Genomic DNA, 13,260 nt, shown 5'->3' on the forward strand with positions numbered 1-13,260 from the left:
GGTTATTTACAGAAATGTTTGGTGATGGACTAGATGCCTGGGAGATGGACCGGTTAGTGACCACTGATATAGTATGTTGTTGGGTTATTTACAGAAATGTTTGGTGATGGACTAGAGATGCCTGGGAGATGGACCGGTTGGTGACCACTGATATAGTATGTTGTTGGGTTATTTACAGAAATGTTTGGTGATGGACTAGATGCCTGGGAGATGGACCGGTTAGTGACCACTGATATAGTATGTTGTTGGGTTATTTACAGAAATGTTTGGTGATGGACTAGAGATGCCTGGGAGATGGACCGGTTGGTGACCACTGATATAGTATGTTGTTGGGTTATTTACAGAAATGTTTGGTGATGGACTAGAGATGCCTGGGAGATGGACCGGTTGGTGACCACTGATATAGTATGTTGTTGGGTTATTTACAGAAATGTTTGGTGATGGACTAGATGCCTGGGAGATGGACCGGTTGGTGACCACTGATATAGTATGTTGTTGGGTTATTTACAGAAATGTTTGGTGATGGACTAGAGATGCCTGGGAGATGGACCGGTTAGTGACCACTGATATAGTATGTTGTTGGGTTATTTACAGAAATGTTTGGTGATGGACTAGATGCCTGGGAGATGGACCGGTTGGTGACCACTGATATAGTATGTTGTTGGGTTATTTACAGAAATGTTTGGTGATGGACTAGATGCCTGGGAGATGGACCGGTTAGTGACCACTGATATAGTATGTTGTTGGGTTATTTACAGAAATGTTTGGTGATGGACTAGAGATGCCTGGGAGATGGACCGGTTGGTGACCACTGATATAGTATGTTGTTGGGTTATTTACAGAAATGTTTGGTGATGGACTAGAGATGCCTGGGAGATGGACCGGTTGGTGACCACTGATATAGTATGTTGTTGGGTTATTTACAGAAATGTTTGGTGATGGACTAGAGATGCCTGGGAGATGGACCGGTTGGTGACCACTGATATAGTATGTTGTTGGGGTTATTTACAGACATGTTTGGTGATGGACTAGAGATGCCTGGGAGATGGACCGGTTGGTGACCACTGATATAGTATGTTGTTGGGTTATTAACAGACATGTTTGGTGATGGACTAGATGCCTGGGAGATGGACCGGTTGGTGACCACTGATATAGTATGTTGTTGGGTTATTTACAGAAATGTTTGGTGATGGACTAGATGCCTGGGAGATGGACCGGTTGGTGACCACTGATATAGTATGTTGTTGGGTTATTTACAGAAATGTTTGGTGATGGACTAGATGCCTGGGAGATGGACCGGTTAGTGACCACTGATATAGTATGCTGTTGGGTTATTTACAGAAATGTTTGGTGATGGACTAGAGATGCCTGGGAGATGGACCGGTTAGTGACCACTGATATAGTATGTTGTTGGGTTATTTACAGAAATGTTTGGTGATGGACTAGAGATGCCTGGGAGATGGACCGGTTGGTGACCACTGATATAGTATGTTGTTGGGGTTATTAACAGACATGTTTGGTGATGGACTAGATGCCTGGGAGATGGACCGGTTGGTGACCACTGATATAGTATGTTGTTGGGTTATTAACAGACATGTTTGGTGATGGACTAGAGATGCCTGGGAGATGGACCGGTTGGTGACCACTGATATAGTATGTTGTTGGGTTATTTACAGAAATGTTTGGTGATGGACTAGATGCCTGGGAGATGGACCGGTTAGTGACCACTGATATAGTATGTTGATATTTACAGAAAGTATGTTGTTGATATAGTATGTTGTTGGGGTTATTTACAGAAATGTTTGGTGATGGACTAGATGCCTGGGAGATGGACCGGTTGGTGACCACTGATATAGTATGTTGTTGGGGTTATTTACAGAAATGTTTGGCAATGGACTAGAGATGCCTGGGAGATGGACCGGTTGGTGACCACTGATATAGTATGTTGTTGGGGTTATTTACAGAAATGTTTGGCAATGGACTAGAGATGCCTGGGAGATGGACCGGTTGGTGACCACTGATATAGTATGTTGTTGGGTTATTTACAGAAATGTTTGGTGATGGACTAGATGCCTGGGAGATGGACCGGTTGGTGACCACTGATATAGTATGTTGTTGGGTTATTTACAGAAATGTTTGGTGATGGACTAGATGCCTGGGAGATGGACCGGTTGGTGACCACTGATATAGTATGTTGTTGGGTTATTTACAGAAATGTTTGGTGATGGACTAGAGATGCCTGGGAGATGGACCGGTTGGTGACCACTGATATAGTATGTTGTTGGGTTATTAACAGACATGTTTGGTGATGGACTAGAGATGCCTGGGAGATGGACCGGTTGGTGACCACTGATATAGTATGTTGTTGGGTTATTTACAGAAATGTTTGGTGATGGACTAGATGCCTGGGAGATGGACCGGTTAGTGACCACTGATATAGTATGTTGTTGGGTTATTTACAGAAATGTTTGGTGATGGACTAGAGATGCCTGGGAGATGGACCGGTTGGTGACCACTGATATAGTATGTTGTTGGGTTATTAACAGACATGTTTGGTGATGGACTAGATGCCTGGGAGATGGACCGGTTGGTGACCACTGATATAGTATGTTGTTGGGTTATTTACAGAAATGTTTGGTGATGGACTAGATGCCTGGGAGATGGACCGGTTGGTGACCACTGATATAGTATGTTGTTGGGTTATTTACAGAAATGTTTGGTGATGGACTAGAGATGCCTGGGAGATGGACCGGTTGGTGACCACTGATATAGTATGTTGTTGGGTTATTTACAGAAATGTTTGGTGATGGACTAGATGCCTGGGAGATGGACCGGTTAGTGACCACTGATATAGTATGTTGTTGGGTTATTTACAGAAATGTTTGGTGATGGACTAGATGCCTGGGAGATGGACCGGTTGGTGACCACTGATATAGTATGTTGTTGGGTTATTTACAGAAATGTTTGGTGATGGACTAGAGATGCCTGGGAGATGGACCGGTTGGTGACCACTGATATAGTATGTTGTTGGGTTATTTACAGAAATGTTTGGTGATGGACTAGAGATGCCTGGGAGATGGACCGGTTGGTGACCACTGATATAGTATGTTGTTGGGTTATTTACAGAAATGTTTGGTGATGGACTAGATGCCTGGGAGATGGACCGGTTAGTGACCACTGATATAGTATGTTGTTGGGGTTATTTACAGAAATGTTTGGTGATGGACTAGAGATGCCTGGGAGATGGACCGGTTGGTGACCACTGATATAGTATGTTGTTGGGGTTATTAACAGACATGTTTGGTGATGGACTAGATGCCTGGGAGATGGACCGGTTGGTGACCACTGATATAGTATGTTGTTGGGTTATTAACAGACATGTTTGGTGATGGACTAGAGATGCCTGGGAGATGGACCGGTTAGTGACCACTGATATAGTATGTTGTTGGGTTATTTACAGAAATGTTTGGTGATGGACTAGAGATGCCTGGGAGATGGACCGGTTGGTGACCACTGATATAGTATGTTGTTGGGTTATTTACAGAAATGTTTGGTGATGGACTAGATGCCTGGGAGATGGACCGGTTAGTGACCACTGATATAGTATGTTGTTGGGGTTATTTACAGAAATGTTTGGTGATGGACTAGAGATGCCTGGGAGATGGACCGGTTGGTGACCACTGATATAGTATGTTGTTGGGGTTATTAACAGACATGTTTGGTGATGGACTAGATGCCTGGGAGATGGACCGGTTGGTGACCACTGATATAGTATGTTGTTGGGTTATTAACAGACATGTTTGGTGATGGACTAGAGATGCCTGGGAGATGGACCGGTTGGTGACCACTGATATAGTATGTTGTTGGGTTATTTACAGAAATGTTTGGTGATGGACTAGATGCCTGGGAGATGGACCGGTTAGTGACCACTGATATAGTATGTTGTTGGGGTTATTTACAGAAATGTTTGGTGATGGACTAGATGCCTGGGAGATGGACCGGTTGGTGACCACTGATATAGTATGTTGTTGGGTTATTAACAGACATGTTTGGTGATGGACTAGAGATGCCTGGGAGATGGACCGGTTGGTGACCACTGATATAGTATGTTGTTGGGTTTGAGAGAGGTGCTGTATATTTATAAATCCTGTTATTGTTGAACAGGCCTGGGATCAGTCCAAAGTAGAGCACCAAACTGGGTTACAGTCCAGTTACTGAGATGTTGAAACGCTGTTGTGCTGTTCCCCTCCTGTCCTGTAGGGGCGCTACAGAACCACGCCAGGACCTATAACCTCCCCATCGACGAGCTCAACTTCCGTTTTAACGTGTTGCCGGTCTACCTAGACCAGGGGGCCGTGAGCGAGGCGCTGAAGACCCTACCGGCCGGGGGCGAGCTGGACATGGACTCTGAGGTAGCAACAGGGAGTGGAGAGGGACATATTTAGACAGGTTGCCCAGGTTACTGCATCCTGCCTCCAAAGCACAGTCTGACTCTGTAAAAACATGAAGGAGCTAAGCTACTCGCTGATAGAAATGACTCAACACACGTTGACCTCTGTGGGATGTTGAGGTCATCAGTGAATTAGTCAACTCGTCAGGTTCCTGAAGAGGTTTTAGAACCATATCTGGATCATTATTAGGACCCTGTGTTCTGGACAACCATGTCACATGACCTAGATTTGAACCTTTATTTAAAGCCTTGTCCAGAAATGAGAATTAGACCTAAAATGAAAACAACTGTCTGAAGATGGTGCTGGATGATGAAGCTTTAACTAAAAGTTGTGACATGATTGTCCAAAACCCAGGCCTCTAATCATAATGTATCATAATATGACATTATGGTGACTACAGTAACACTCTGTCTCCATAGCTACCCACCATCAACGACGGCGTGCTGGTGCACGGGATGTTCATGGACGCCAGTCGCTGGGACGACGTCGACATGGTGATCGAGGATGCGTTGCCGCGGGTGATGAACGCCATGCTTCCCGTGGTGCACTTCGAACCCCAGCAGAACTATGACCCTGATCCGTCTCTCTACCAGGCTCCGCTGTACAAGACCTCAGCTCGGGCTGGGACTTTGTCGACTACAGGTAAGGACACCTACCTAATATTCAGTTTCACCCCCTTTTTCCCTCAGAGCAGCCTCAATTCGTCAGGACATGGACTCTACAAGGTGTTGAAAGCGTTCCACAGGGGAGCTGGCCCATGTTGACTTCAATGCTTCCCACAGTTGTGTCAAGTTGGCTGGGTGTCCTTTGGGTGGTGCATCATTCTTGTTACACACAGGAAACTGTTGAGTGTGAAAAACCCAGCAGCGTTGCAGTTCTTGACGCAAACCAGTGAGCCTGACACCTACTACCATACCCATTCAGGCACTTTAATCTGGTGTCTTCCATTCACCCTCTGAATATCACACATACACAATCCATGTCTCAATTGTCTCAATGGGCAAGACTAAAGATGTATGTGCTTTTGAATGGGGTATGGTAGTAGGTGCCAGGCACACTGGTTTGCGTCAAGAACTGCAACGCTGCTGGGTTTTTCACGCTCAACAGTTTCCCGAATTGAGGCTGTTCTGGGGGCAAAAGGGATGGGGGATGCAACTCAATATTAGGAAGGTGTTCATAATATTTTGTACACTCAGTGTATAACCACTCTACACCTGGGGGTTTCAAACCTCTCCTCTGGGACTCACAGCCGTTCCATGGATTTGATCTATTGAACCAGCACACCTGATTCAACTAATCATCAAGCCCTTGACTAGGTGAATCAGGAGAGAGAGTTCAGAGCTACAACAACATGTCTGGAGGTCCTGAAGGAGAGGTTTGAGAACCACTGCACTACAGTCCTACCTAGAGCCCTTCCTCTTACTAAACTGTACCAAGCTCCACTGTATATGACCTCAGGACTCTGTCTACGACAGGTATACTATGTCCCTATACACACCCTACACCCCAACCTAGAGCCCTGCTACAGTGGTTTGCGAAGGTATTCACCCCTTGGCATTTTTCCTATTTTGTTGCCTTACAACCTGGAATTAAAATTGTTTTTGGGGGGTTGTATCATTTGATTTACACAACATGCCAACCACTGTGAAGATGCAAAATATTTTATATTGTGAAACAAACAAGAAATAAGACACAAAAAAAAACAGAAAACTTGAGCGTGCATAACTATTCACCCCCACAATTACAGCTGCAAGTCTCTTGGGTTATGTCTCTATAAGCTTGGCACATCTAGCCACTGGGATTTCTGTCCATTCTTCAAGGGCAAGGCAAAACTGTTCCAGCTCCTTCAAGTTGAATGGATTCCGCTGGTGTACAGCAATCTTGAAGTCATACCACAGATTCTCAATTGGATTGATGTCTGGGCTTTGACTAGGCCATTCCAAGACATTCACATGTTTCCCCTTAAACCACTCAAGTGTTGCTTTAGCAGTATGCTTAGGGTCATTGTCCTGCTGGAAGGTGAACCTCTGTCCCAGTCTCAAATCTCTGTAAGACTGAGACTCGTTTCCCTCAAGAATTTCCCTGTATTTAGCGCCATCCATCATTCCTTCAATTCTGACCAGCTTCCCAGACCCTGCCAATGAAAAACAGGGATGGTGATGAGAGGTGTTGGGTTTGCGCCAGACATAGCGTTTTCATTGATGGCCAAAAAGCTACATTTTAGTCTCATCTGACCAGAGTACCTTCTTCCATATGTTTGGGAGTCTCCCACAAGCCTTTTAGCGAACACCAAATGTGTTTGCTTATTTTCTTCTGGCCATTCTTCCGTAAAGCCAGCTCTGTGGAGAGTACGGCTTAAAGTGGTCCTTTGGACAGACACTCCAATCTCCGCTGTGGAGCTTTGCAGCTTCTTCAGGGTTATCTTTGGTCTCTTTGTTGCCTCTCTGATTAATGCCCTCCTTGCCTGGGGAGAGCTCCTTGGTCTTCATGGTGTCCCTTGCTTAGCGGTGTTGCAGACTCTGGGGCCTTTCTGAACAGGTGTATATATACTGAGATCATGTGACAGATCATGTGAGTCATTTTTTTCATTTCACTTCACCAATGTGTGGACTATTTTGTGCATGTCCATTACATGAAGTCCAAATAAAGATACATTTAAATTACAGGTTGAAATGCAACAAAATAGAAAAAAGGCCAAGGAGAATTAATACTTTTGCAAAGGCACTGTACCTACCCAAAGCCCTACTACCTACCCAGAGCCCTACTACCTACCCAGAGTCCTACTACCTACCCAGAGCCCTACTACCTACCCAGAGCCCTACTACCTACCCAGAGCCCTACTACCTACCCAGAGCCCTACTACCTACCCAAAGCTCTACTACCTACCCAGAGCCCTACTACCTACCCAAAGCCCTACTACCTACCCAGAGCCCTACTACCTACCCAAAGCCCTACTACCTACCCAGAGCCCTACTACCTACCCAGAGCCCTACTACCTACCCAGAGCCCTACTACCTACCCAGAGCATTACTACCTACCCAAAGCCCTACTACCTACCCAGAGCCCTACTACCTACCCAGAGCCCTACTACCTACCCAGAGCATTACTACCTACCCAGAGCATTACTACCTACCCAGAGCCCTACTACCTACCCAGAGCCCTACTACCTACCCAGAGCATTACTACCTACCCAGAGCCCTACTACCTACCCAGAGCCCTACTACCTACCTACCCAGAGCCCTACTACCTACCTACCTAGAGCCCTATTACCTACCTGGCCAGAGCTCTACTACCTACCTAGCCAGAGCCCTACTTACTACCTACCTACCCAGAGCCCTACTACCTACCTACCCAGAGCCCTACTACCTACCTACCCAGAGCCCTACTATCTACCTAGATCCCTACTACCTACCCAGAGCCCTACAACCTACCTAGATCCCTACTACCTACCCAGCCCTACTACCTACCTAGATCCCTACTACCTACCTAGATCCCTACTACCTACCCAGAGCCCTACTACCTACCCAGAGTCCTACTACCTACCCAGAGCCCTACTACCTACCCAGAGTCCTACTACCTACCCAGAGCCCTACTACCTACCCAGAGTCCTACTACCTACCCAGAGCCCTACTACCTACCCAGAGTCCTACTACCTACCTACCCAGAGCCCTACTACCTACCCAGAGCCCAACTATCTACCTACACAGAGCCCTACTACCTATCTACCCAGAGCCCTACTACCTACCTACCCAGAGCCCTACTACCTACCTACCCAGAGCCCTACTACCTACCTACCCAGAGCCCTACTACCTACCTACCCAGAGCCCAACTACCTACCTACCCAGAGCCCTACTACCTACCTACCCAGAGCCCAACTACCTACCTACCCAGAGCCCAACTACCTACCTACCCAGAGCCCTACTACCTACCCAGAGCCCTACTACCTACCTACCCAGAGCCCTACTACCTACCCAGAGCCCTACAACCTACCTACCCAGAGCCCTACTACCTACCTACCCAGAGCCCTACTACCTACCTACCCAGAGCCCTACTACCTACCCAAAGCCCTACTAACTACCCAGAGTCCTATTACCTACCTATCCAGATCCCTACCACCTACCTACCTAGAGCCCTACTACCTACCTACCTACCTACCTACCTACCTAGAGCCCTACTACCTACCTAGAGGCTTATTACATACCCAGAGCCCTACTACCTACCTACCAACCTAGAGCCCTACTACCTACCTTCAGCCCTATTATCTACCTACCTACCCAGAGTCATACTACCTACCTCCAGCCCTACTACCCACTTAGAGCCCTACTACCTAACTAGAGCCCTACTACCTACACAAAGCCCTACTACCTACCCAAAGCCCTACTACCTACCCAGAGCCCTACCACCTACCCAGAGCCCCACGACCTACCTAGAGCCATACTACCTACCCAGAGCCCTACTACCTACCCACCAAGAGCCCTGCTACCTACCCAGAGCACTACTACCTACATAGAGCCCTACTACCTACCCAGAGCCCTACTCCCTACCTATCCAGATCCCTACCACCTACCTACCTAGAGCCCTACTACCTACCTGCCTACCTACCTAGAGCCCTATTACATACCCAGAGACCTACTACCTACCTACCTACCTAGAGCACTACTACCTACCTACCTACCTACCCAGAGCCCTACTAGCTACCTACCTACCCACCCAGAGCCCTACTACCTACCTACCTAGAGCCATACTACCTACCCAGAGCCCTACTACCTACCTACCTACCTCCAGCCCTACTACCTACCCAGATCCCTACTACCAAGCTACCTACCTAGAGCCCTACTACCTACCTACCTAGATCCTACCTCTGCATCATGTCCAGATAGTGACAGACCTGTGTGTTCTCTGGTCCTCTGCATCATGTCCAGATAGTGACAGACCTGTGTGTTCTCTGCATCATGTCCAGATAGTGACAGACCTGTGTGTTCTCTCCCTCAGGCCACTCTACTAACTTTGTGGTGACGGTGATGCTGCCGTCCAGCCTGCCTAGTGACTACTGGATCACCAAGGCCTCAGCCCTGCTCTGTCAGCTCAATGAGTAGTCACACACACACACACACACACACACACACACACACACACACACACACACACACACACACACACACACACAGCTGTACTTCTGCACCTTCATTACCAGCAGCAGTGATGAAGCCCATTCTCTATGGACTCTTGATTTCTGGAAACCAGTGACTGTTTCTCACGTCTATATTGAGAAGTATTCTACTGTGTACTCTCTCTCCCTGCTCATCAGTTGAGAAGTATTCTACTGTGTACTCTCTCTCCCTGCTCATCAGTTGAGAAGTATTCTACTGTGTACTCTCTCTCCCTGCTAATCAGTTGAGAAGTATTCTACTGTGTACTCTCTCTCCCTGCTCATCAGTTGAGAAGTATTCTACTGTGTACTCTCTCTCCCTGCTCATCAGTTGAGAAGTATTCTACTGTGTACTCTCTCTCCCTGCTAATCAGTTGAGAAGTATTCTACTGTGTACTCTCTCCCTGCTAATCAGTTGAGAAGTATTCTACTGTGTACTCTCTCTCCCTGCTCATCAGTTGAGAAGTATTCTACTGTGTACTCTCTCTCCCTGCTCATCAGTTGAGAAGTATTCTACTGTGTACTCTCTCTCCCTGCTCATCAGTTGTATTTGCACGGGGGCCCAAAATGGCATTTTTCTTTTATTTTCCGAGTTGCTTTGATTAAATACCATGTAGCAGTGCTGTTGTCGTTTGTGCATTTTGCTGTATGCCTGGGAGAAGAGCATGTCGCTACACCCGCAATAACAGCTGCTAAATAATGTGGATGTCACCAATCAGATTTGATTTGATGGGTTCAATTGTGTGTGGTGTGTTCAGTTCAGTCAATTTCTCTTCTCTTTCAGTGAACTGTAGCAACATATTAACACACCTGCGTCTGAAATGACAGCTCCCGACACGCCTTTATCCCCCCACACACACACACACAGTCGACAGGAAGTGTAGACTGCAGTGCTTTCATAGTCACTCGTGTAGCCTGCAAATGTGAAAGGAGAGTAAGATCGTCAATATTCACCAGGAGCATCACGTAAAATGCATCTGATGCGTGGTCAGCCAAACTCTAATTCACATGTAAGAGATGGTACTTCAGTGTCCTGCGTCTCCCCCATTATAAATTAACCATGAGCCCCCTGTCCTTCTCAGCTGAAGGGACACCTGCGATAGAGAACCACCTGGAACAAAAAGCTGTCCTCCTGCATTTAAAAACCACTGCTGACTTAATCTATTTACATTCTTCTCTGAGGAAAAACACCATATATTTATCCTCTGTTACTGAAAAGTTATTTAAACACAGTAACTCACCCATTGTGATGTCAACATTAGAATGCACACACAGGGATCTATATGGAACAAAAATCTAAACGCAACATGGAAACCGCCTGACCTCAACCCATTTGAGATGGTTTGGGATGAGTTGAAAAGCAGCCAACAAGTGCTCAGCATATGTGGGAACTCCTTCAAGACTGTTGGAAAAGCATTCCAGGTGAAGCTGATTGAGAGAATGCAAAACTGCCATCAAGGCAAAAGTTGGCTACTTTGAAGAATCTCAAATCAAATATATTTTGATTTGTTTAACACTTTTTTGGTTACTATATGATTCCATGTGTTATTCCATAGTTTTAATGTCTTCACTGTTATTCTACAACGTAGAAAATAGTAAAAATAATGAAAAACCCTTTGCCTGGTACTATATATGTTCATCACACCCTCAGGGAGCGAGGAGGAGAGCAGAAAGAGAGAATGGAGGGACAGAAATGGTGCAGAGGAGTCTCTCTGGTCTTCACTGTTTCCTCAGGGAGCGAGGTGGAGGAGGAGAGCAAAAAGAGAGATGGAGGGACAGAAATGGTGCAGAGGAGTCTCTCTGGTCTTCACTGTTTCCTCAGGGAGCGAGGTGGAGGAGGAGAGCAAAAAGAGAGATGGAGGGACAGAAATGGTACAGAGGAGTCTCTCTGGTCTTCACTGTTTCCTCAGGGAGCGAGGTGGAGGAGGAGAGCAAAAAGAGAGAATGGAGGGACAGAAATGGTGCAGAGGAGTCTCTCTGGTCTTCACTGTTTCCTCAGGGAGCGAGGTGGAGGAGGAGAGCAAAAAGAGAGATGGAGGGACAGAAATGGTACAGAGGAGTCTCTCTGGTCTTCACTGTTTCCTCAGGGAGCGAGGTGGAGGAGGAGAGCAAAAAGAGAGAATGGAGGGACAGAAATGGTGCAGAGGAGTCTCTGGTCTTCACTGTTTCCTCCGGGAGCGAGGTGGAGGAGGAGAGCAAAAGAGAGAATGGAGGGACAGAAATGGTGCAGAGGAGTCTCTCTGGTCTTCACTGTTTCCTCAGAGAGCGAGGTGGAGGAGGAGAGCAAAAGAGAGAATGGAGGGACAGAAATGGTGCAGAGGAGTCTCTCTGGTCTTCACTGTTTCCTCAGGGAGCGAGGTGGAGGAGGAGAGCAAAAAAGAGAATGGAGGGACAGAAATGGTGCAGAGGAGTCTCTCTGGTCTTCACTGTTTCCTCAGGGAGCGAGGTGGAGGAGGAGAGCAAAAGAGAGAATGGAGGGACAGAAATGGTGCAGAGGAGTCTCTCTGGTCTTCACTGTTTCCTCAGGGAGCGAGGTGGAGGAGGAGAGCAAAAGAGAGATGGAGGGACAGAAATGGTGCAGAGGAGTCTCTGGTCTTCACTGTTTCCTCAGAGAGCGAGGTGGAGGAGGAGAGCAAAAGAGAGAATGGAGGGACAGAAATGGTGCAGAGGAGTCTCTGGTCTTCACTGTTTCCTCAGGGAGCGAGGTGGAGGAGGAGAGCAAAAGAGAGATGGAGGGACAGAAATGGTGCAGAGGAGTCTCTGGTCTTCACTGTTTCCTCAGAGAGCGAGGTGGAGGAGGAGAGCAAAAAGAGAGAATGGAGGGACAGAAATGGTGCAGAGGAGTCTCTCTGGTCTTCACTGTTTCCTCAGGGAGCGAGGTGGAGGAGGAGAGCAAAAGAGAGAATGGAGGGACAGAAATGGTGCAGAGGAGTCTCTCTGGTCTTCACTGTTTCCTCAGGGGGCGAGGTGGAGGAGGAGAGCAAAAGAGAGATGGAGGGACAGAAATGGTGCAGAGGAGTCTCTGGTCTTCACTGTTTCCTCAGGGAGCGAGGTGGAGGAGGAGAGCAAAAAGAGAGATGGAGGGACAGAAATGGTGCAGAGGAGTCTCTCTGGTCTTCACTGTTTCCTCAGGGAGCGAGGTGGAGGAGGAGAGCAAAAAGAGAGAATGGAGGGACAGAAATGGTACAGAGGAGTCTCTGGTCTTCACTGTTTCCTCAGGGAGCGAGGTGGAGGAGGAGAGCAAAAAGAGAGAATGGAGGGACAGAAATGGTGCAGAGGAGTCTCTCTGGTCTTCACTGTTTCCTCAGGGAGCGAGGTGGAGGAGGAGAGCAAAAAGAGAGAATGGAGGGACAGAAATGGTACAGAGGAGTCTCTGGTCTTCACTGTTTCCTCAGGGAGCGAGGTGGAGGAGGAGAGCAAAAAGAGAGATGGAGGGACAGAAATGGTGCAGAGGAGTCTCTGGTCTTCACTGTTTCCTCAGGGAGCGAGGTGGAGGAGGAGAGCAAAGAGAGATGGAGGGACAGAAATGGTGCAGAGGAGTCTCTGGTCTTCACTGTTTCTCAGGGAGCGAGGTGGAGGAGGAGAGCAAAGAGAGATGGAGGGACAGAAATGGTGCAGAGGAGTCTCTCTGATCTTCACTGTTTCCTGTCTTCGCCTGCC

General features: G+C 47.4%; 1 protein-coding gene across 1 annotated transcript in view; it reads left to right on the forward strand.

Annotated features, from left to right (window-relative positions):
• LOC127907897 (dynein axonemal heavy chain 6-like) overlaps positions 1-10,222 on the forward strand; it is a 147,341-nt gene extending 137,119 nt beyond the window's left edge. The window contains 3 exon segments of the mRNA XM_052464361.1: positions 4,261-4,412; positions 4,871-5,093; positions 9,444-10,222. Of these exon segments, the coding sequence (XP_052320321.1) occupies positions 4,261-4,412; positions 4,871-5,093; positions 9,444-9,547 (479 nt within the window). The 3' untranslated portion in view covers positions 9,548-10,222.
• Positions 10,223-13,260: the final 3,038 nt, after the last annotated feature.

The sequence above is a fragment of the Oncorhynchus keta genome, chromosome 16 (genome assembly GCF_023373465.1).
Source record: "Oncorhynchus keta strain PuntledgeMale-10-30-2019 chromosome 16, Oket_V2, whole genome shotgun sequence".
In the NCBI taxonomy this organism is placed as follows: Eukaryota; Metazoa; Chordata; class Actinopteri; order Salmoniformes; family Salmonidae; genus Oncorhynchus; species Oncorhynchus keta.